This window comes from Carassius gibelio, chromosome B15 (genome assembly GCF_023724105.1).
Source record: "Carassius gibelio isolate Cgi1373 ecotype wild population from Czech Republic chromosome B15, carGib1.2-hapl.c, whole genome shotgun sequence".
In the NCBI taxonomy this organism is placed as follows: Eukaryota; Metazoa; Chordata; class Actinopteri; order Cypriniformes; family Cyprinidae; genus Carassius; species Carassius gibelio.
This window is the reverse complement of record NC_068410.1, coordinates 4,568,070-4,593,548: the sequence shown is the minus strand read 5'-3', so window position 1 is coordinate 4,593,548 and position 25,479 is coordinate 4,568,070. Positions and strand designations below refer to the sequence as shown.

General features: G+C 36.6%; 1 protein-coding gene and 1 long non-coding RNA gene across 4 annotated transcripts; one reads left to right on the top strand and one right to left on the bottom strand.

Annotated features, from left to right (window-relative positions):
• Positions 1-616: 616 nt before the first annotated feature.
• Positions 617-23,757, bottom strand: LOC127972939 (NACHT, LRR and PYD domains-containing protein 12). Of its 3 annotated transcripts, none has more exons than XM_052576949.1 (12): positions 23,288-23,757; positions 23,061-23,174; positions 22,692-22,805; positions 22,228-22,341; positions 20,324-22,123; positions 19,602-19,775; positions 14,526-14,699; positions 5,780-5,953; positions 4,670-4,843; positions 3,180-3,353; positions 1,718-1,900; positions 617-1,382 (listed from the first exon to the last, which is right to left on the bottom strand). In XM_052576949.1, the coding sequence occupies exons 1-12, from the start codon at positions 23,335-23,337 to the stop codon at positions 1,364-1,366; spliced, it is 3,264 nt and encodes a 1,087-aa protein (XP_052432909.1). In that variant the 5' UTR covers positions 23,338-23,757; the 3' UTR covers positions 617-1,363. The 3 variants fall into 3 exon arrangements, with proteins under 3 accessions (XP_052432909.1, XP_052432910.1, XP_052432911.1); XM_052576950.1 differs by having other exon boundaries at positions 1,727-1,900; XM_052576951.1 differs by having other exon boundaries at positions 14,526-14,676; positions 19,753-19,775.
• On the top strand, positions 9,582-13,274 carry LOC127972989 (uncharacterized). Its single transcript, XR_008157234.1, has 5 exons — positions 9,582-9,860; positions 10,490-10,517; positions 10,766-10,908; positions 11,403-11,490; positions 12,176-13,274. It is a non-coding gene; the product is annotated as an uncharacterized LOC127972989 (long non-coding RNA).
• Positions 23,758-25,479: the final 1,722 nt, after the last annotated feature.

The window sequence follows — 25,479 nt, the reverse complement described above, 5'->3', positions numbered from 1 at the left end:
AGTATAGATTAAATATAACACCATAAGAAAAAAAGAAAAATTAAATAATGCAATATAATACATGAATAGGAATACAGAGAAAAAAGCTGTTTTATTGAATGTAGAGATATGTTATTTACAAGTGTATATTTTATGTAATTTACAAGTTAAATTTTTAGATTTCAAAATGTAAATGTGACTGTTATAAAGGACAATGTTTAGTTATGAAAGTTTTACTTGTCTTAATTAAAACACAGGCAAAAATAATAGGTAAATAATATAATATTATAGATTTCCTGACTTCTTTTTGGTAGTCAGGCTCTTGATGCTCTCTCATTTAAAACATGTCACCTTACACTAAATGTACCCTGAAAGTATTATGTAAACTGAATGTATTATACTTAAATTAAACTCTTTCTCCCATAATTGAAGTTGTCTATAGTATACAATACAATAGTATACAATACATATCATATATATATATATATATATATATATATATATATATATATATATATATATATATATTCAATTACCAAGTCTATGGCTTGGTAATTGAAATGCGTTTTAGGGTGCTTTCACACTTGGTTCACTTGCCTGGTCCAAACCAGAGTTCGGTTGCTCCCCGCTTCCCCTGCCCCTGCTGGACTGTGTTCATATTATAATATTTGAGTCCGAACCGCGGTTAGCTTACGTCATCAAGCCAGCAGCTGTTTACCCCCGTTGCTTGGTAACGACAGCGCAGGAGAAGGCGGCAAATGCACAACATTACTCTCTCTGCACTTTTATGTATTACGTTTTTGAACTGTTCGTTTTGTTTATAAAGCTTCGGTACATAACGGCACTTGCGTCTGTCTTACTGAAAATGCTCTAAAGAACATTGAAGGCGAACAGAAATGAGATGTACAGCTCTCTGCTTGCAGCACGTCAGTCACACTCATCCGGAAAGTGAGTGAAACACACACACAAACACACATTTTCATCAAATAATATGTTATTAATAGCGGTTCACTTCCGCGATTTAGGATTACGTTCACATAAGTAGCGAACCGTACCAGAGTTCACATGAAGCATACCCCAGACCACCGTTTTTAAGCGGACTCGGGTACGGTTTACGGGTGCGCATCCGAGTACGGAAGACAGCGTTCTCATCATCCAAATGAACCGAACTCTGACATCAATCGAATCCGGGTGCGTACCAAAAGTGCTAGTGTGAAAGCACTCTTACTTTTGTCACTTAAAGGGTTAGTTCACACCAAAATTTTAATTCAAAAGAACAGACCAACAAAGTCTTGAGTCTTGAGTCTCCTGATTGTGTGACTATGTGTCTCTTTATCAGTTCCTTATTCACCATCAGCTGATTCACAGGAAACGGAACTGATGTCTAAATACTACTGATAGTCCTATAGTAAAACACAGACAGTCACATATGAGACATTACTGCGGTCACATCACATCAGCAGATCCATTTCAGAATAAAAATGAAAAACTGATCATAGAATAATATCAGTAAATGATCAACAACTCTTTTCACACATAGACACTTATTCATATATTCATAATAAGTAATATTCATATATTTATAAATCAGTCACATCGCAGAATTAAACTCTTATTAAACAAAGTTTAAGGTACAGAGACTGAAGTGGAGCTGAAATATTATCTTATATTTTCAATACACACTTATGAGGTCTGTAACTAAACTTGATCCAATACAAAGCTTTAAATAAATACTCACGATTCATACTTTAGTTTCTCCAGTTTACAATGTGGATCATCTTTCAGATCCAAGAGAGACTTCACATCAGATTTTGATAGTATATTCCAAGACAGGTTCAGTTCTCTCAGGTGTGAGGGGTTTGATCTCAGAGCCGAAGTCAGAGCAGGACAACCTTCACCTGTTAGATTACAATTTCTTAACCTGTAGACAACAATGACATGATGTGAATTGTAGTTCAGGTGTCTGTAGTTTGTTATTAACTCTGGTCTCAGAGCAGGAGAGGAGATATAACAACATATAACACATTGCTAAATGCTGCTGCTGATAGAATGAGATTTATATGCATGTTGATGCTCAGTGGTGCTGTTTGAAACGGTCATGTGCTTCCAGAAACTGAACAGACACACAAAGCTGAATGTAAGATACTATTCAATAGTGATATAAGAGGGATAATTATTATTTTTTTGCTGTAACTTCTACTTAAAAATGCACCACTGTTTCGTTTCCATAACCTTCAAATTGCAAATTGAAAATACATAAATGGAAACCCGTCAATTGTGCAAAAACTCCCATAGATATATCGCAAAAATATATGTAAAAAGTCATATATTTATTCTTCAATGTACTATAACCTCCTAGAAACAATTCATACTGTAAGTGGCTGCTCTCCAGTATAAGGGGCATTCCCTTTCATCAAAGGGTTAGTTCACCCAAAAATGAAAATTAGCCCATAAATGACTCAACTTGAAGTCATCCTAGGCGTATATGAATTTCTAATCCAGTCAGAATTATTTTTAAAAAAATGTTTTTGATCTTTCAAGCTGTTTGATGCAACTAAGCGGCTGTTGCACTACATCAGTTCATGAGAAGTCAATAAAAGTTCATAATAAAAAGCACAATCAATTAAAAAATTGGCTTCCTGAACAAAGGCCTCCTATAGCGTAATCGATGCATTTTTGTAAGAAAAATATCCATATTAAAAACGTAATAATCACTTTGATCTAGCTTGCAGAAAATCCTTTACGTGTTAAGGTATTCAGAACAGAGCAACAATAAAAAATCAGAAAAAGCATTTTACAAAAAGCCTATATATGACATTATAATGTATGTTTTATTTTTTAATTGTAAGGAATTATGAAATAAAATGCAAATTATAATCAGGCATGTTTTAGGCTTTTCCTTATTTTTATATTTTAGATATCCATCAATTATGGTAATGAAAGAAATGACTCGCCATCCCCTTATTGGATGTCAGATGTACGTCAGAGAGGCTTAGGAAGTAACTGAAGCTCCAGTAAATCACTGGTGGCTCAAACCGGAGCAGCAGGTCATGTGATAGGGTGGAGATGTCATAAGTGCATATGTGCTGAGATTTATTGTTAACTGAACATTTATTTTGTAATGCTAATTTTAGTCCTAAAATTGACATTAAAGGACATATTTACTTAGGACAATATGAATGTCAGAGTGATGATCTTACCACAGTATCTCTATTTTACACTGAGGATTTGCCAGTAAAGCAGCAAGAAGCCTCAAATCAAACTTTCCTAGTTTATTTCCAGACAGGTCCAGTTCTCTCAGGTGTTCAGGGTTTGATCTCAGAGCTGAAATCAGAGCAGCACAACCTACATCTGTGAAACCACAATAACCCAACCTGTAAAGAAAAAGGACACACTCTTCACTCTTTTTTTTATCAGATCAGATCAGCAATTAATCCATTATTAAAAAGAAAGTAAAACTTAAAGCACAAATCAAAGTTTAATGAAACAAGTCACTGAAAGGAGAGAATAAAGCACAAACTAGACATTTGAATTTCCTTTAGTTATTTGAGCACCGCATATTTGAACATTTTTCCTGATGGTTCAATCTAAGATAGAACATCTCCACCATTCTTAATCTCATTAAAAATCTTGTTGAATTATTGACACACTGTTTTCCTAATGAATGTTGTTCAGTTGCTTTGACGCAATGTATTTTGTTTAATGCACTATATAAATAAAGGTGACGACTTGAATCAATGAAAATCAGAAAATAATGATCAGAAAAGTAAACCTCCTTATATCGACCTTCATGTGACTCACAGCTGATGAGTCAGAGGACTCTTTCTCAGCTGAGTCAGCACTTACAGTAGTTGTTTCTCATATCTGACATTCATTCTCTTTGTTGCTGATATTTTGAAAATCATTTCCTCTACACCAAAATATTTCCACTTTTCTCTTTTTTAATTTTCAGTATTTCAAAATCTAATTTCTTAAAACTCATTATTGTTACACTGCACTGAAAAACAGCATTCACTATTTTTATCTTTAAGAACACAACTGCACTGTTCTCACTTCTGATTGTGTTGAGCTTGAGTCCATTTAAAGTCAAGAGATTGAAATGCTGATTGTGAATACTACTTGCATTACAAAACAGTATGTTATAACATTCTCTGTATATGATTATATATTTCTAAAAATATTCAGATGCTGCCTTATTGAGATCTTTCTTGTCGCTATGCCAGAAGTCCTGCCCAATACCTGCTTCTAATAAACCAAACCATATTGATCCTGCTGATGAGTAAAGGTGTCAGTGAAGGTCCAGGAAGGGGGTCATGGTTTTGAGAGTTGAAACAAAGTGAGCTGCACATGGTTGCTGTGCAGCCCATCTGATCAATGTGATATTACCACATCCAATTCAATTGTAGGCCTATTACATACTCATTTAACATTTTATTCCCAGTAATTAATAGACTTTAGACATTGTATTTCCATTTTTTTTTTATATCCTTAAATTTTCTTTACAATGAATGCGTCTCTAAACTAATATGTGATGTAAAAAAGAAAAATGGAATAGGGAAAAGGCAGATTCTCATCCAATCAGCGGCAAGGTTTGCTATTGTGCTTATGATTTACTACTTTTCTGTTTTTGGATTTCTGATTTGCTTTGCACTTCACATATACTTCATATTGTGTTACTGTGTGATCTTACCACAGTTTTTCGAGTTTACAGCAGTAATTCACCAGTACAGTTGAAAGACACTTCAAGCCTGAATCTCTTATTTTATTCTCAGACAGATCCAGTTGTCTCAGGTGTTCAGGGTTTGATCTTAAAGCTGAAGCCAGAGCAGCACAACCTTCATCTGTGATGCAACATTCAACCAACCTGTAAAGAACAACGATGCACTCTTCATTCTCTCAGATCAGATTAGTTTAGCACTGATTCCATTATTTAAGGGATGGTATAAACTTAAAGCTCAAATCAGTGTTTGTGAATCATTGGACTAACATCTACACACACTCAGTGAAATGCAGTGAAACTGAATCATGTGCGATTACCTACATCTGTCCTTCTTCATGTCAAGTCCAATGTGTTACCCAGGTGATGCGTTGCTCTTGTTTGAGCCTTGTAAAGTGGTGCTCAAAGTTAATTTAATTTCAACACCTTGTTTTATTCATGAATAAATGAAAGTTTTAAAGGGTATTAGTTGAATGAACTGTTTAATTACTCACTCATAAAAACAATATAACTGACACCATGTCACCTTGATGCTTGCAATTATGTCTTGTAGGCTCTTTAATAAGACAAATGATCTTAATATGGATAGTGTTATTAAGACCTAATAAAATGTCCATTGTAAAATGAATACTTGTGGTTATTACTTTTTAGTCTTTTGACATTTCTTTCCCATTAAACACTGTATTTCCATTTTTATAAATATTTTCTCAATTTTTCTTTTAAAATAAATGCCTCTCTGAGCTAATATGCAAAGGAAAAAGTGAGAAGAAGGGGTTCAGGAAAAGACAGATTCGTACTCAGATTGGTTCTCTGCCTGTACACAGATAATATGTTTTAATGTTTTGCTATTGAAAAGAAAAACTGTTTTACTGTGTAGACAGAAGTCCATTGTGTATAAGAAACAAAGTTGGTAACAATTTTTTGACTTTCAGTATTATCTTAATTGTAAGATGTCTTACCCAATCAGTGGCAAGTATTCCATTTGCCAACAATTCCTTTTCAGGAGTAATTTTGTTTTTGCCATAGTGCCTATGATTTACTGCTTTTTGTTCTTACATTGTGTTATATAGTATATGATCTTACCACAGCTTTTCCACTTTGCAATGAGGATTCGCCAACACAGCAGAGATAAGTTTCATGCTTGAATCTACTAGTTTATTCCCAGACAGATCCAGTTGTCTCAGGTGCTCAGGGTTTGATCTCAGAGCTGAAGCCAGAGCAGCACAATCTTCATCTGTGAGACCACAATCATTCAACCTGTAGAGAACAATGACACACTGTTCTTTCAGATCAGATCAGATTAAACACATTATTAAAGGGGTCATATGACGTTGCTAAAAAGATGAACATTATTTTGTTTATTTGGTGTAATTGTCACATGTGTACTACAGCAAGTAGCGAGGAACAAGGAGACAAAGCGTACACTCAAACATTAGTCTGTTTTTAAACCAAAAATCCAGAAGATGACACTTGATGAGACGGGAACACAGGATCAGAGGTGGGTAGAGTACCCAAAAACTTTACTCAAGTAAAAGTAAAAGTAATTCTAGAAATATTTACTCAAGTAAAAGTACTAGTCTTGAATAGTTACTTGAGTAAGAGTAAAAGAGTATCAGATAAAAAATCTACTCAAGTACTTAGTTACTAGTTACTTTGGGTCATATATACAGAGCCTATTTTTTATTTAGATATATAGATAAAATGTATGTAATGTATGTGTGTGTGTGTAAAAATGTATATATTTCATCAGCCTTTACTCCAATTTATGTAATTTATTATAAAACCCTGTCTGTTTACTTAAGTAACAGATATAGTTGTCATGCCATAACATATTTTTAATACGACTGACTTTATATTAAATGTGAATTTAACAATGAAAGTTAATGTGATATAAATATTGCTACTAATCTTTCATTGTTCAGAAAGGGAGCAAATATAATTTACATTATTAAAGAACATTTTCACTGACAGTCTACATTTCAATCACTCTCAGAAACTGCCATTAAAATCACTGAAACTGTTAACACTGTGAAATCAAAATCTTAATTATAGATTCGTACACACATCTGCACTTTGTTGTTTCTGACGAGAGAATTCGCCAGAAAGAGGTATCCAGTCAGTGAGCGAGTGAAGGAAGAACCGGCATTTCAGCGATGACTCATCGGAACACCTCTGATTGGCCATTGCATTCAAAAGCTCAACAGAACAGTGTGTGATTGGTTATAATGCGCAGAGCTTTAAAAACGCGTCTGTCTCTGGCTCAGCGCCAGCAAGCGATCACAGATCTGAATCACACAAACCAGTGTGATTGTATTAAAATTAATAAAATCTTAATCGGCTATTTTTTTGTCTTTTAGAAGCTGCATTCAGCTTGGTTCCCTATTGTAGTCACACGTAGAAACAAACTAATGTCACAGTGGTATCGTGTACTGTAATCGAATGCAGCCCAAGTTATTACCTGTTAAACAGTAGACAGCACACGCGGTGTTCATCTAATAAGGATCTCCATCGCAAGCAAATAATAGCCTTTGCAGATTTGCTTTCAATTCAGTGCAGTCCCATAGCCCCGTTTTCAACGCTGCTGATGTTCTTAAACGTTACAACTCTGAGTGAACCGCTTCAGACGCTCAGCGCGTGCGGCAGGGAACTGAACAAATCATTCAAACTGATTCATGAACCAATTCACTCGTTTGCCAATTGGTTTGATCAAGCCTTTGAACAGAATTGACTCAAAAGAATGAATCATTCGCGAATGGGCATCGCTCATTGCCCAGAGAAAAGTAGACGGCGCGTTTGGAATAAACTGAAGCATTTATAACATTTATTGCATTAAGATAAAGTAACGAGAGGAGAGTCGCCCACAGTAACGAAGTAAAAGTACAGATTTTTCCCCAAAAATTTACTCAAGTAAGAGTACCTATAAAGTACCCATCTTTAAATATACTCCGAAAAGTATTAGTTACCCCGAAAAATTACTCAAGTAAATGTAACTCGTTACTACCCACCTCTGCACAGGATACAATTGGGTTGATGTTCAATCTCTGACAAAGACATATAGCACATGCTGTGCTCGAAATGCCATACTGTCATACTGCTCTTACTACTTCTACAGTATCCAGTATGCATGCTGTGCATAGTGTGCAAATGTTCTGTATGCATCAAATACCCGGGTGACTTACTATATTTACCAGAATCTCAAGTACACTGAAATCAGTAGAGAAGCTGTGTTCTAAATGGCATACTACCACACAACTCCTACTATATTACAGTATGTTGCGTGTATACTGTGAATAGTAAGAGAATGTTTTGTATGCATGGAATGCCCGGATTACCTGCTACATTTGGTGAAATTTTATATATCTGAAGACACTACATGGGATACTGTTTCCCAGAACACAACACTATTTATGTAATGTTTCATCTTCAAACACGTGAGTGAAATGGAGGCGGGGAATAGTAATTATAAATGTAATACTTTTATACATACGTTACTGTAAACTACAAACTATCGCTGTGTTTCTAAAAACAATTCCTCCTCTAATTTCTGAAACTTATAAATTTTTACAAAGGTCAGATCCTGAAAAAGTGAGATGTGCAGTGCATTGTGATTGGCCGAATGCCTCTAGCGCATTATGGAAATGTTACACCCCTTAACATACTGTTACATATCGCGCTGCATAAACATAAAACCATGTCTGCATTTGTGATCGGAGAAACAACAAACAACAAGCACTTCTCTACACTGCTCTGAACTCCCGAAGCACCACCAGACTGAAACTTACGGCGTCTCCACAACATGGCGCCAGCAGTAACAGCGAGAATAAAAAATACATCTAATTGTTTGGTTTGTTTGTCTTTTTATTTTCTGTTTACTTTCTTTTGTTACTTGTTTTATGTTTATGTTCGAAATAAAGCATTCATTCATTCATTCATCTTCTTTCTTTGTGTGAACATTTGGGTGGCTTTATACAAATCTTCCCACATCGTGACGTAGACATGTGGGGGCATGTTAGAATTAGCCGTTTTAGCCAGGCGTGGATGACTTAACTTTTATAAAGAGTTTCTATTTGGACATTAAACTTTAGTTTTTGCAACTTTACAGATCTTCTTTATGCACCAAAAGCTTGTAACACTCCTCAGAGAAAGGACATTTTAGAACCCTTTAAATAGAGTGTACAAACTTAAAGCACAAATCAATGTTTTAAGAATCATTGAACTGAGGTCTAATATCTCACAGAGCACAAAACATGATCATAAAACTTTTACACTACCAGTCAAAAAATTTTCAACAGTAAGCTTTTTAATGTTTTTTAAAGAATTCTCTTCTGCTCACTAAGCCTGCATTAATTTGATCCAAAGTAAAGCAAAAGGAGTCATATTGTGAAATATTTGTACTATTTAAAATAACTGCTTTCTATTTGAATATATTTTAAAATGTAATTTATTTCCTGTGATCAAAGCTGAATTTTCAGCATCATTACTCTAGTCTTCAGTGTCATATGATCCATCAGAAATAATTTGCTCATTCATAATTCATTTTAATACACAGATGTTAAAAGTTGAATACTTTAAGAATTTATAGAAATGTATACTTCTATTTAGCAAGTATGCATCAAATTGATCAAAACTGATGATAAAGACATTTATAATGTTACGAAACAATTATATTTCAGATAAATGGAGCTACATTTTCTATTCGTCAAAGAAACCTAAAAAAAATATACTCAGCTGTTTTCAACATAATAATGTTTTTGAGCAGCAAATCAGAATATTAGAATGATTTCTGAAGGATCATGTTACACTGTAAACCCTAATGTTGACTTTACTTAAACAATCAAGTAAGGTTGACTAAACATAACTTAAAATTTTGCATTTTGGTCCTGTCACTTAAAAATATGAGTTAATTTAACTAATTTACCTTCAAAATGCATAAACTTAAGATTTCAAGTGTTGTGAACTCAAAATCATGAGTAATCCTTTGAAAAAAAAAAAAATCACTCTGTTCTTCCTTTAATGTGATTGGCCATGGAAGGAATTCTGCCTAGTAACAAGAGAACAAAAGCACTGATTGGTGGATTACAAAATTTGTCCTTTTGGTCTGTTTGGTCAATTGGTTGCTGACACCACATTTCAAGAGGAAGTTTTTCTTCGTGCTCTATGTTCGGTGAGTAAAATTCTGTAGATATAAAGTTATTTTGTGTGATTTCTACTAGTGAAATATGTTAATTTAAATCCTTGTGGTACGTGATTTTGAGATGGTATGATTATTTAAAATGACAACTTAAGTATTTGATGAAGTGGCCCAATCGTTTTCCTTTGAGAGAAAGAACATGGCAGCTAACGTTACTGTTTAACTCGTTAGACCATGTGGGTTAGTTCTTCCCGGGCAAACTTGGTCAGTGTCATTATTAATTAACAATATCTTCAGTATAATGTTCTCTATTTATGATTGAGAAGTCGATTTTCTTCATATTTTGACATGTAAAGTATGTATTGTAGGTTCATTTTGTGTTATAAGAACATTGCAGAGTTGAATTAGGCTAACGTTAGTGATGTTTCACAGATGGTGAAATTACCATCTTCACACTGGTCACCAGTAAATTACCTACAAAGTGATTTACTTATTTAACAGCCATATCTATCTGATTGTCACTTTTTAGAGCCAGAGACCTTTATTTGCATGTTTAGGTTTATTTTGGATAACATTGTAAGATTACCATCTTAATTATAATATAATTTTCTTTGTTTTTTTTACTTTATTAAACTTAATATTTTCAACTTTTTTTGTTACAGATGACATGAGATAAGAAGATGTGGAAATGTAAGTATTGTATTTTTAACTCCACAAAAAAAAGAAATAATTACTTAAAAAGAAAAAAAAATAATGTGGTTCTACAACAATTTGAGCATGAGTAAAAAAAAAAGTTTTTTTTGTGGTATATTCCTTTAACATGATAAAGCGGCATTATTTCGTAGCCTCTTCATTATTACCTAATCATTTCTTGGCCTGTAAAGCATTTCTGTGTAAAAGCTTATGTGATTATGTGACCTAGCCTTGTTTCCCCCCAGGTTTGCATGGAGTTCATCAGAATTACGGACAAAAATCTAAATTCTATGAAAACCTGGACAGACACAGTTCACGGTTTATGGACCTTTTTAAAACCAGAAGGTCGACTCCTGGTCAGAACTTGAAGTTTTTACTGCAAATAGAGGTCAGTAATTATTTGTCTTATTTAACATAACTTAAATGTACTGTATAGTTCACCCAAAAATGGAAATTGTCAGCATTTACTCACCTGCAAGTTGTTCCAAACCTGTATAAATTTCTTTACTCTGCTGAACACGATATTTTAAAGGAATGTTTGTAACCAAACTATTTTGGGGCACCATTGACTTCCTTAGTATTTCTTTTTAGTATGTACATGTCAGTGGTGCCCCAAAGCTGCTTGGCTGTAAACATTGTTCAATATATCTTTCTTTGTGTTCAGCTGAGCAAAGGAATGTATACAGGTTTGGAACAACTTTAGGGTGAGTAAATGATAACAGAATTTTCTATTACCCTTTTATCTACTCTTTTCAAAGTATTTCATTTTGTCAATATATAATTTATTTATTTTAATTTAATTTAATTTAATTTATTTTACATTTAATCTGATTACTATTTAAAGTAATCTGTTATGTATGAATTTCATGTTTTCATCTAAAGTCAGACAAGCCAACTGAGGTCTGAACCCTTGTTCTTCGAGGATTGCCTGTCATGCTGGGAGATGCAGACTCCTCTTTCTTCATGTTAAGTAAGTAGATCTGTTTTAAAAATGGATAGTTCACCCAAAAATGATTACCCCATGGTTAACTGACCCTCAAGCCATCCAATAAGAGTTATAATAAAATTTCTCCTGGCTCTTCCAAGCTTTATAATGGGAGTGAATGGGGGATGAGATTTTGAAGTTCAGAAAAGTCCATCCAACCATAATCAAACTGCTCCACACGGCTCCACGGGGTTAATAAAGCCAATGTGAATCCATGTGTTTGTGAAAGAAAAATATACATATTTAAAACTTCCATATTCAACTTACGAAATGTAACACCTCTCGCAGGGCCACTGGAAGCTGGATATTTTACTTTAAAAAGTTTTAAATATGAATATTTTTCTTAAGTCCATTGAGTCAATTCAGAAGGCCTTTAACAAACTCATATTGAAAGGCCTGAGTGTAAGTACATTTTTATTTTTGGGTGAAGTATTCCTTTAATATACAAATGTAGCCAACTTTTTTTTGTACAAGTCTTCAAAATAATGAACGTAATTTATAATGCACACTTTAAAAAGTGTAAACCAAATTCTTTGCAGGAAGCATCTACAGTTAGAGTTAGCGATTTGTTTTGTTTTTTAACAAACTTGATTTGATGATAAACCTTGAATTGATGATAAACCTTTGGTTCCTGATCACAATACTATATTTATACCTGTTTTTTCACTAGGTGTCTGATCATCACAACACTATCCTTGATGTGCCAGTGGGAATCTTATTCGAGGACACTGATCTTCAGCCCCCTAACTCCTTGCATTTGACTTCTTCCTATGGAACAATTCTTGATGGCCAAGTGGTGTTGGAAAAATGTAGGACCTCCACAGGGCATCTGTCTTCTCTTTGGTTTGATTTATGCACTAGACCTGAATTACCCAAAATCACTCGCCAACACATTTGATTTCATCCAGCGTATACTAATGACAATGGGATAGAATGCTCTCGAGTCTAGAGTTCAGACTCTAGCAAACCAGCTTTTTGCTAAAGAAACGTCTCTGTGATACTTTAATACCACCCTTTGTATTGGGATTTTTCCACCAATCGATTTACTCCATTTATCCATTTATGAAGAATAAAAAGTATGTTTAAATATTTACATACACAGAGTTCTACAATTGATGGGCAGTATTTAATTTGGGATATTGTTATTATTGTTACACATTTCTGTAGTGTGGTTGTGACCTGGTAATATTTTAATTACAGTATAGTTTGTACTGTAATATTGTGACATTTGGGCCAAAGAAATTTTCAGTATGCATTATTTTAGTTTGCCGTGTTTGCAACTGTAGTAAGACTGTAGTTATGTTTAGCCTACATGTTCAGAATATTAACAATTGTGAGGCATAAAAAGTGTAAGTGCAAAGAGTCGTACAATTGATGTAAGTGCGCTAGTTAATGTTGAACATTTTTACTGTTGTTACCAACTTTGCAGTGTGGTTGTGACCCAGTAATATTTCAACTACAGTTTGTACTGTAATACTGTGAAACTTTGGTGAAAGATACTGTTGAGTATGTTTTATTTTGGTTTGCCTTGTTTGCTCAAAGCTTAAACGGTCAAAATTAATTATTTACATTGACATAATTGTGATACTTTATTGATGTATATATGTGCATAGAGTTGTACTATTGATGTACTACACTAGTTAATTTTGTTACCACCTTTACATTGTGGATGTGACCCATTTCCATTACGGTATGGGTTTACTGTATTTTCATTAATATTGTGACATTTTGTCAATAAAAGGTCAAAGATTAAATATGCTGTTAATTGTTTTACTTCAGTGTGCAGTCAAAAATAATAACATAATTTTCAGTTAAATTTCCATGTTGAGTTAACTTAAATATATAAGTACACTTGAAATTAATACCAAGTTAAGTGAACATAATCGTTTAAGTACATTAAATAAGCACCAAGTTTGGTGAACTTAGCGATTTAAGTTCATTCTACAAAACCGCCAAGTTAAATGAACTTAAATATGTACGTTTTGGTAGACCCCATTACTCAATTAAATTGAGGCAACGAGTTTACTCAATCAATTTAGTTCAGTCAACTTATTAGGGTTTTCAGTGTACTGAAGTAATGATGCAAAAAAAATTGTCATTGCTTTGAAATCACAGCAATAAAGTGATGGAGAAGTGATGAGTGTGATTTTGCACCGTTAAAACAATATTTTAAAAAGAGTCACTGCTGAAAGATAAATGTGATTAAAAATGAGAATTAATCTAGTACATTCTTCCGACTGTGTTGAACTCGAGCCTGTTTAAGATCAAGAGACTGAAATGTTGATTGTTTGTGAAAGTGTGTTACATTATCTGCTTTTCCACAGTCGGGCTAGTGCTAGCCAGTTTTTTATACGTGCCAGACAGGGCTCACATGATGTCACTTCCTGTTTGTTGCTACCATGTGTTTTAGTTTGAGCCACGTCAAGTTACTTCTTTATCTTCTATTTTTTTATCTTAAAATAATTTTTACACAACATCATTTTAATTTCTATAAGGTGTGAATATATCCCCTATAATATTCTACAACAAACACAAAGCGCTTTATCAATAGTTTTATTTTGATTTCCAGAGTCCACTATTAGCTTATAGCCCATTAGCATCGCCAGCATGGCTGCCGCTAATCTTGCATACATTGCTAATGCTCTATTAACACACATTACCATTGTTTTACTCACTGTTACTTGCTTTGAACAGCAGATGTGTGTCTATATTTGAATGCAGGTGAAATATTTAAAATTCATGACATAGTCCAATAGATTTACACAACATCCTGTTATTGTGGGAACATTTGCATGCCCCTAAACATGATGTGGAATAAAACGAAACCTGATTGTCTGCTTTATATGTCAATCACATGGCCTTTTGAGTGTTCTTTGACCATTAAAGCATCCAAGGTTCCCATACCTTCTGTTGTCAGTCTGAATTTACAGCTCAATGAGCTGAACTCACAGCAGCAGAAAGAGGCTGAACACTTACAAATATTTTACATTGTGTTCAATGTCTGAGAGTCTTGATCTTACCACAGTATCTCCAGTTTACACAAAGGATTCTGAATTACAACAGACAGTGGCATGACTCCTGAATCTCTTAGTTTATTCCCAGTCAGATCCAATTGTCTCAGGTGTTCAGGGTTTGATCTCAGAGCTGAAGCCAGAGCAGCACAACCTTCACCTGTTATACCACACTTACTCAACCTGTAGAGAACAAATGACACACTCTTCACTCTCTCAGATCAGATCAGTTTAACAGTAAATCCATTATTTAAAATAAAGTATAAACCGAAATAAGCACAAATCCATGTTTGATAAATCATTGGACTGAGATCTAAAATGCCATGGAGCACAAAACATCATCATAAAAAAATCTTTATAATTAATTTCTGTGTCTGAGATGGAAGTGGAGCTCCGCACTCACTGGCACATACACACACACACACACACACACACACACATTTGTTTCTGTGAATTGTGGGGACTTTCCATAGACTTTGATTACTTTTATACTTTTCTGACAAACCAATATTTTTTATCCCTTAACCAAACCTTAAACCCACTTCTTACAAAAAACCTGTTTGCATTGTTACAATTTCAGATAAACGAGAAGGGAACGAGATGCTGCGATGACATCATTGCTTTGGGAACACCTCCGGTGTGATGAATGTCTGAAGCCCTTTTACCATCACGCCAATTTATTGGCCAATAGCACTTAGCACCGCCCCGAGCATACGTACCTATGATCATGAATGTGTGCTGCACACTATTTCATCAGATTTTACACTATGACGAAGGAAGCGCTATCAAAGGTACGGAACAGCCAGCATTGCAGCATCTCGTTTCCTATTCAGGGAACCAAGGTTATATATGTAACCGAGATGTTCCCTTTCATAGGTTCACTTCAAAGCTGCAATGACGTCATCACTTTGGGAATGATATACCATAATGCCAGACATACCCAAGATAGCTGTAAGACCAAGGAAAGAGTCTGCTCAAGCGGAAGAGACCCGGGAGCCCAGAGCCATCCTCACATTCAGACAAGTAGAACTTGATGAAAGTGCTAGTAGAGGACTAACCTGCCACAGCACAGACATTTTCCATCAAAAGCTATTTAAAGAGAACCTGAGAAGAAGCCATTGCTCTCATAAAACGAGCATGCACCTTAGAGGCGGAGTCACACCACGTGCCTCATAGGCTATCTGACCCCGCATAGCAAGGGAGAAAGTCTCCAACCACTTGCTGAAAGCAAACAGTGTCGAAGCAGCCTTAGGATATTGAGAATGAGAAGTTGTCGTCATAGCACAAAGCCCCTCCCTCGATATCACGGTCTCCGCCATGTTGGAATCAGAATCAGAATGAGCTTTATTGCCAGGTATGTTTACACATACGAGGAATTTGTTTTCGTGACAGAAGCTCCGCAGTACAACAGAATGACAGCGACAGCGAATGATACCGGCGGCGAAACAGGATTGTTTAAATGTGTTGTTAAGAGGAGGTTCTCGCAATTCTGCACTGTTTTACCATGCCTGGAAGTTACTGCTGCGTTAAAAACTGCTGCAGTACCTCACACGATACATATGCAAAACATAGGAACAGTGGAATACAGTTTTTTTTAGGTTACACCAAGCGCAAAACAGCGGTATTTGGAGAAGCTCTCAAGCGGCACAGAGACCTGGACCATTTACCTCCATGCACACATATGGACATTGGGAATTATATTGTTTTTGGTTTAAGTTACTACACAATGCAGGAGTTTAAAAGCCACAAGTCTTTGGAAAGTTACGAGGCTTTCTGCTGTGGCTGGGTCCATCTACAGCAGGTGAAGAAAACAGTGTGTTTTTTTTTGTTGGGGGCTGCAAAGTGGACAAACCAGTTCTGGGTTAGCTAGGGTAGTTTAAATGTGTGATTGCGAGATGTAAATGTCCGGGTTAGATTAAAGCCATGAACAGCGTGAATGCAAAGTGACTTACATTGTAAACAATATAATTCCCAATGTCCATATGTGTGCACTGAGGTAAATTGTTCAGGTCTCTGTGCCGCTGCAGGGAGCTGCCTGAGAGCTTCTCCAAACACCGCTGTTTTGCGCTTGGTGTGAGCTTGTTCCTGTAAGGTCCCCTTTCTTTCGCCTTATGTTTTTGCTTTGCTTTACTTTCTTCCTTTTCTTTCGCGTATTCGTAGATCCGTCTCGATCTGTTCCGCCGACAAAATAAATGCGCAAAAATGAAAGCGCTCTGAAATGTTTAGTCGCGCCTCTGTGAAGTTCTGAAGGCATTGCCCCTGGCAACAGATAGCGTATCCTGCCATCAGGGCCGACCGGCTCAGACCCCACCCAAATCAACCCAAATCGGCACGTGACTCCTCAATCTCAATACTAGGCCTAGGTAGCAGTAAGACTTAACCAACCTTGGGGAAAAGTCCATACAAGAGAAGCTGACAGAGCCTGCAGATCCTCGTTCGTCTAATAGAGAATAGACAATTTCAAAGTTATCTGAAAGACTTAAACAGCTCAAATGGATGGCCTGCCAGGCCTTCCAACCAAAATAAGTCCAAAAAAGGATCTGTGCTGGGTGGAAAGGCCTAAGCTGTCTTGTCCCTGTATAAATGGGAAACCAAAGGGTGACATCCCTCTAAAACACTTCTATGGGTAATGCTCAGCAGATATGGCAGCCACATAAACCTGTGGCAGGTCCCTACAGGGTAATGGACTGGGTCCATATTGGGTCCAATTAAGGGCATACAGCACCATGTACGAGTGGGCCAAAACGGTACAACCAAAAACAGATGTTCACTCTGAACAACCTTACTCTGAACAGAATCGTTTGGAGCAAACAGGTCAATGGGAAGGCATAAGACTGGTCCTGGGCCATTCTTGGTTAGAGCGTTCACACCCAGACGCGACGGAGGAGACAAGGAAACCAGAGCAGGCAATGCGCATGCTAAAAGCAAACAATCCACTTCCACTCGGCCAAACCTCTGCCTTATGAGACTCACCCACCTGAGGGTGCAATCTCCATTCTCCAGCCTTCAGACTCGGCCTCAAGAGTAAGTCCACTCCTGAGGTGACCCCGGGACATGAATGGCTCTGATCGACAGGAACCTAGTCTATGTCCAAAGAAGAACATGTCTCACCAACCTGACAGGGGGCAAGAGCGTAATCCTCTCTGACCAATGTATGAGACCACAGCCATGTTGTCAGTCCTTGACCTAATGTGACAGCCACTCAATTCGCATTCAAGGCCAGTTCAATGGAATAATAAAGTATTGGCAAGCTTTATTAAAAAAACAAACCTGAGGAACATGCTGTGTCACTTGGATATCTCCATGCAGAAGTACGCATTCTTAGACTGATGGTCACAAACCAATCTCTGGTTCAGATAGAGACAGGATGAACATCTGTGTCAGCTTCTTGACATTGCTTATTCCAAGCACAAGGTTAGGTGACACAAATCCAGTGAACCCAAATAAGCTGGATGGTGTAACCATACGACAGCCTAATCCTCCCTCATGAGGCCCCGAGACACCTGAGTTGCAGGAAAAACCTCTGAAACAGGAATGGATACTAAATCAGGCATGCCAGCACCGACCACAGATTGGGGACTTGGATGTCAACATAGGCCCTGCGCCAATGGCTTTAGGGCTATCCTCTCCATCTTCAAAGCTAAAGTGCGGAGAATAGCTGATACAGGCAACAAACACATTTATACACAGTTCCAGCTCAATGCAACAGTGGAGCTGAAAAGAACAGAGTAATTAATCATGCAAACCACTGCATGGTAGCATGAAGCACCCAATATCTCTAGTGCACAATAACGTATGCTGTAGTACATAATGTGGCCATTCATGTGAAGTGAGTGTTGGTAGCAAAAGCGCTGCATCAATCACATGAAGTAGGCTGACCATTGTGAGCATTGATAACTTGCCATAAAATATATTCTTACACGTAAACTCTTTCACAAAGTAGCTCAGCTCAGTGCAACTCAGTTGGGATAAGAAGAATAATGATTAGGCCAGTTATTCAAATAGTGTTGGTAGCCTGAAGTGCCAAAAACCATGTTGCATGACAAATGTGTGTTGCAAAACCCCACAGATCCAGCTCATAGCACAGAGTCCATTATTTGTTCCAGCTCAAACATCAGTGGAGCTGAAGAATTATTATTAGCTGGACAGTCTAGTGTTGGTAGCATGAAGTGCCAAAAAACTCTTAGAGTCTGCGCCTAGAAGCAGTACATGAAATAAGAGCTGGAAGTGTCAGTGCAGCACAGAAGTAGAGAGAGAGAGATAGGAAAACCCATCTGCTTAACTCTCCAACCTGAGCCATTATAACATTACTATTACAACGGCATGCCACTTAATGTTTCAGCTCAATACAGCAGCAGAGCTGAAAGAAATATTATATTACTCCGGCAGACCAATGCTCAGTAGCATGAAGCGCCAAGACCATGGTGCACAACAATATATCTGCTGCAGGGACTCCTCAGAGTCTGTGTCTAAAAACAGTACACAAACAAGACTTGGAAGTGTAAGCGCCAAATCAAATGAACGTGTCTGCATCAGTGCAGCGCAGCTGATAACAGAGAGAGAAAAACCCACCAGCTCACTGTTATAGCTTGCTATAACAATACTCCGAAACACGTAAGCTCTTCCATTTTTTTCAGCTCGATGCAGCAGCAGAGCTGAAGGAAGTATTCAGGCAACTATTATAAGTAGTACAAAGCGCCAAAATAATAGTGCACAACAACATCTGTGCAGGACTCCTCAGAGTCTGCATCTAAAAACAGTAAATGAACAAGAGTTGGAAGCATAAGCGCCAAATCAAATGAACTTGTCTGCATTAGTACAGCACAGCACTTAACAGAGAGAGAGGAAAACCCGCCAGTTCACTGTTATAGCTTGCTATAAGAATGCAATTCCAAAATGTGCGTACTGAGAAACGCTTGCAGTCCTACATCACCAGACTATTTGGCTAATCTTCTCAGTACTTTACACCACAGAGGAAATGCAAAAATCAACAGGTGTGGGGGGGAGGGGGGTTCCTGTGAAAAAAGTTCCTGGTACAAATGTTCCAGGTAATTTAGGTGGAAACGCAGCTATAAATGATCTTACCGCAGTATCTCCAGTTTACAGTCAGGATTCTGTATTACACCAGACAGCAGCATGACTCCTGAATCTCCTAGTTTATTCCCAGACAGATCCAGTTCTCTCAGGTGTTCAGGGTTTGATTTCAGAACTGAAGTCAGAGCAGCACAGCCTTCACCTGTGAGACCACAATCATTCAACCTGTAGAGAACAATGACACACTATTCACTTACTCAAAACAGATCAGTTTCCATTATTTAAGAAAAAGTACAAACATAAAGCACAAATCATGTTTAATGGATCATTGAATTGATGTCTAAAATGTCACAAAGCATAACATTTAAAAAAAAAAATAATTTTTCTTTGTTGCACAATAAAGTGTCATGATCCCTGCCTGTGTTCAACTCTTATTTTGAATTATTTTTCTGTTTCCTATTAGCTATCTTGTGTTTGGAATCTCCCATTTATCACCTGGATGTAATTTTGTTTTGTTTTAATAAAGATGTCATTGCATTGTTCTGGACAGCCTCATAACAGTCAGTTGTTGTTGTGGTTGTTTTAAACAAACTACAATTAAATATATTATAACTCCTCATTTATTTGTATTTTTAACAACTTATAAACATAGGCATTTTATTCATAGGTAACTTCTTCTTCTTACAGTGTTACTGATTATAAAACACTTCATAATACTAACCGCATTTTCTTAATGTTTAAACTGTGAAGTGATTGTTCTCACTGATACTTACTTAACTGATCTGGATTCTTTAATCACAGGCAGCAGCTTATGAAAAACTTTCAGTTTTTTGTTTACACTAGCAAATTTATTAATATCAAACTCATCCAGCTTATTTTCTGATGTCAACAACACAAAAACTACAGCTGACCACTGAGATGAAGAAAGTTTGAGTTTCTTTATTTTTCCAGAGTTCAGATACTGTTGTATCTCCTTCACTAGTGAATGATCACCCAGTTCATTCAGACAGTGGAACAGATTGATGGACTTCTCTGGACAGTCAATAGTCCTGATCTTCTTCTTGATGTACTCAATTGTTTCCTCTTTGCTGTCAGAGCTGCTTCTTGTCTGTTTCATTAGTCTTTGTAGGAGAATCTGATGAGACTCCAGTGACAGACCCAGAAGGAACCGCAGGAAAATATCTAAATATCCATTTTTACTCTGCAGAGCCTCATTCACTGCACTCTGATGCAACTCGGATAATGAAACAATTTTTGAGGAATTGTGTTGAAACCAGTCCTTAACTTTAGATCGCAAACTCAGTTTGGTGATTTGGTCAAACAAATTTATGTTGTTGTTTTTACAGGAGAGGTGAACATATAGAGCTGCTAGATGTTCCTGAATGCTCAGATGAACAAAGCAGAAGATTTTCCCCTGATACAAGCCAAACTCCTCTCTGAAGATCTGAGTGCACAATCCTGAGTACACGGATGCTTCTGTCTCATCAATGCCACACTCTCTCAGGTCTTCCTCATAGAAGATCAGGTTGCTTTTCACAAGCTGCTGATAAGCCACTTTCCCCAGTTTGAGGATCATGTCTTCATCTGTCACATTCTTCTCATAGTCCTTTTCATGTTTGATGTTGGTCTGAAGGATCAGGAAGTGTGTGTACATCTGAGTGAGAGTCTTGGGAATCTCTCCACTCTCTGCTTGACTCAACATCTTCTCCAGAACAGCGGCTGAGATCCAGCAGAAGACTGGGATGTGGCACATGATGAAGAGACTCCTTGAAGACTTCAGGTGTGAGATGATCCTATCGGCCAGACTCTGATCTCTGATTCTCTTCCTGAAGTATTCCTCCTTCTGTGGATCATTGAAGCCTCGTACCTCTGTCACTCGATGGACACACTCAGAGGGGATGAGATCAGCTGCTGCTGGTCTGGAGGTGATCCAGATGAGAGCAGAGGGAAGCAGATTCCCCTCAATGAGGTTCTTCAGCAGCACGTCCACTGATGCTGATTCACTTACATCACACAACCTCACATCGCTCTGAAAATCCAGACACAGACGACACTCGTCCAGACCATCAAAGATGAACAACACTTTATTTTTGTTACTGGATATTTTAATTTCTTTTGTTTCAGGGAAAAATGTAAGAAGAAGATCCGAAAGACTGAGTGTTCTGTCCTTCATCAGATTGAGCTCTCTGAAAGGAAGTGGAAATATGAGCTGGACGTCCTGATTCTCTCTTCCTTCAGCCCAGTCCAGGATGAACTTCTGCACAGAGACTGTTTTTCCAATATCAGCGACTCCTTTTGTCAGAACAGTTCTGATGGGTTTGTCTTGTCCAGGTAAAGGTCTAAAGATGTCACTGCATTTGATCGCTGTGTCCTCTGTTGCTGCTCTCCTGGATTGTGTCTCAATCTGTCGCACCTCAGGTTCATTACTGATCTCTCCACTCTCACTCTCTGTGATGTACAGCTCTGTGTAGATCTCATTCAGGAGTGTTGGGTTTCCCTGCTTTGCTGGTCCCTCATAGAGACACTCAAATTTCTTCATCAGAATTGATTTAAACATGTTGAGGACTTCATGGCTATAAAATTTAAATGCCACATTTTTGTATAAGTTGCTAAGCAAAATGTATTTTTGTATTCCGTATTATAATCAAATTATATATTTTATACAGAAATGTTATACCTGAGAACAGACTGTGTATCTCTACTTGTAAAATTTATTTGATGACCCACAGATTGATCACTCTTAATAGACATACAGCTGGGCTCTGATTCTGAACTCTTCTGATCAACTGAACTATAACAGAGACAGATTAAAGTTAATAATTTGAATTAATATCTTCCAAAAATTAAATATTCATAATTAAAAAACTTTAAAGAGCACGTCATGATAACTTCAATTACACTATACAAAATATGTAAATGGAAGTAAACTGACTGCTTTCACAGATGTGTGTGAGCAACACTATGTTCAAATATAAGATAAAGGTTAAAAATAACTATACACAATTTAGCCTACAACATATACCACGTTTACTGATATCGTTCTGATAATAAAAAGACCATGTATACTCTATACATGTATATATATATATATATATATATATATATATATATATATATATATATATATATATATATTTATACCTGAGATCAGTCTGAGTGCTTTCACTCTTAAAATCTATAACATTATCTATAGACCATTCACTCTTCATAGACACACAGCTGGGCTCTGCCTCTGATCTTTTCTGATTTAATGAACTATAACAGAAAGAGATTAAAGTCAATGATTTGAATTACTGTATTTATTTATTTTTTACACTGTTCACACAGACAAAAAAAGATGTGTGTATATAGGCTAGTGTGTGCAACACTGTATTTGTTAAAATATCAGATAAGGATTAATTATAAAAATTGTACAACAAGAATTTCTCATCTTGTAGAACATTTTACTGAATGTTGATACATTCTGAGAAAATAAAATGCAATACTATAATCATATTTTTAATGTTTTACCTGATAGCAGTCTGTGTATTGCTACTCTTAAAATCTATTACATTATCTATAGACCAGGCACTCCTCAAAGACACACAGCTGGGCTCTGCTTCTGATCTCTTCTGATGAACTGAACTGTGAGAGAAAAGGTAATCCTTTATGATGATAATTTTATTATAAGTTCTTTAAACTATTCATCAAACATCTTCCCATCTTCAATTATTTCATATAGTGTTTATTCAGAGTACCTGCATCCTGGAAAAAAATCTTCATCGCTGGATCTTTCTGTGTCTTCCATAATGGATCTGAACAGTTGAAACAGTATCTGATCTCACTGACTCTGGATGGAAATTACAAACAAACACAATAATTAATTCAGATTAACAGATCCTGACAATCGGAGAAACAGAAGTGTCACGTCTCAAGATCCTGTTTTTCTCGTTTACAGAAGTAATCTGTGACCGTCACATGCCTCGAGTCTCTACTTATCTTGATTAATTTTTAACTAATCGACTTGCTCCACGTTTTTTCTATAAGCAGCGACATGTAAATTCACGGCGTCGCTTTTATAAAGGTTTCTATTAAAAATATATTATTAGTAGTTTTATGGAAATAATATGACACTTTAAAGAGCGAAACAACAAAATGAGCTACTTTTACTTTTGATTTCTGATGCGGGTGGCGATGACGTCAAGACTGTGGCCGCATTTCAGGCACATCCACACAGCTAAAAAAAAAAAAAAAAAATACACACATCCACACAGCTAAAAAACAAAAACAAAAAAAGTTATGGTTTAATAACGTCTACTCCTACCACAACGCTAAACCCGCCCTTACAGTAATACAGATACATTAAATGTTGTTGTTCAGCATAAGACAAATAATGCAATATTGATGTGCGCATGCGCAGTAAACATGGTAGGAAAATCTGACGAGTAGGATACAAAGTCAGGACACCTTGCTCACACAGTCCTGACACAAGCTCCACTGCTCATCCAGACCGGCTTTCTTCAGTAAGCTATGCTCTGTTCCTTTGCGGATGTGAGTGCAGGAGAAACCCCTTACAAAGCAGCAGGAGAATTATGTGATTAAAATCACAGTCAGCATCTCATTGGTCAGGGCAGCTGATGGGCATTTCGGCTCTTTTTCATTAGCTCGTTTGACTCAGCTCACCGAAGAGCCGGCTCTTTTGGCTCACAAACGGCTCTTTAAAAAACAATAATGTTTTGACTATGATAGGTGTGAAAACAAATCTAATTCAATTATTAAATGAAATCATACTCACAATTTCTCACAATTTCTTTAAAAATGCATTGATTTGTTTTGAAAAAAGAATACTATTAAACATTTGCATTTAAATTACAACTTTTGAATGTACAGAAACAACAACATTACAAAACAAATACAATCTGAATCTGAACAACATAATAGAACCCATATTAAAGAGAAATAAATAACTGAAAGGATTAAACTGGTCCCTCTTTTTTTGGCATGTTATATAGTCAGCATGAACTATCTCACTAGTTATGTTTTGTATAACTAGCATGAACACACACACAATGCTGCTCATATTTTTATTTTATGAGATATTTGCATTCAGAAATGCAAGCTGCCTTACTTTCGAGGGGCTGATGATCATTAAAATGATTTCAAATGCTGCTGTGCTTCCGAATCATTTTCCTGCTTTTGTTTTGTTTTCAAAAGCTGTTGTGTTTTTCCTCTCCTTTCCTCTGAGTTTGACACTGTGTGTGTGGTGTGTGTGTGATGGCTCGGCCCCTCCCTCATGCCGTATAATTGGTTGACACCTCGTGTATGACTGACAGGAACAGAATGTGAGGCTGATCAGACAGTCGAAATATAATATTTTTTTTTGTTCTTTGAATTAGTCAATTATTTTAAATAAAATAAAATGCATCCATTGTTTCATTATTACATAATGATTTAATTTCTATAGGCTATATATTTTTTAAATAGAGTTGGCTCTTCAGATATGCGAGCCAGCTCCCGTCGTTCACCTACAAGAGCCGGCTCTTAGAGTCGGCTCATTCCATAGACAGTAAAAGAAATGGGCACAGCGACCCCATTGGAACCAGGCGGCAATGAAGTCGACCAGAAGTTGAAGTCGGCCGCGTGCCGCCATCTTGTAGCAGAACTTCACTTGCGTTAGCATTCCCATTGAATCCCATTCATTTTGGCGTCACTTTGACAGTGAATAACTTTACATCGGAGGCGTTTAAAGACTCCGTTTGTCCATTATTTATTTCTAAAGATACACGACAATGTATAAAGGGCTCCATTACCTTCTATGTTACATTATGGCCCCGTAGAAACAGTTTTTGTAAAAATAGGCATAACCATGCGACTCTCTGTCGCATTACCGTACAGACAGGAGGAGAAGCTCGCAGGCAATTAACCTGTTAAATGTCACCGTCCCGTATAC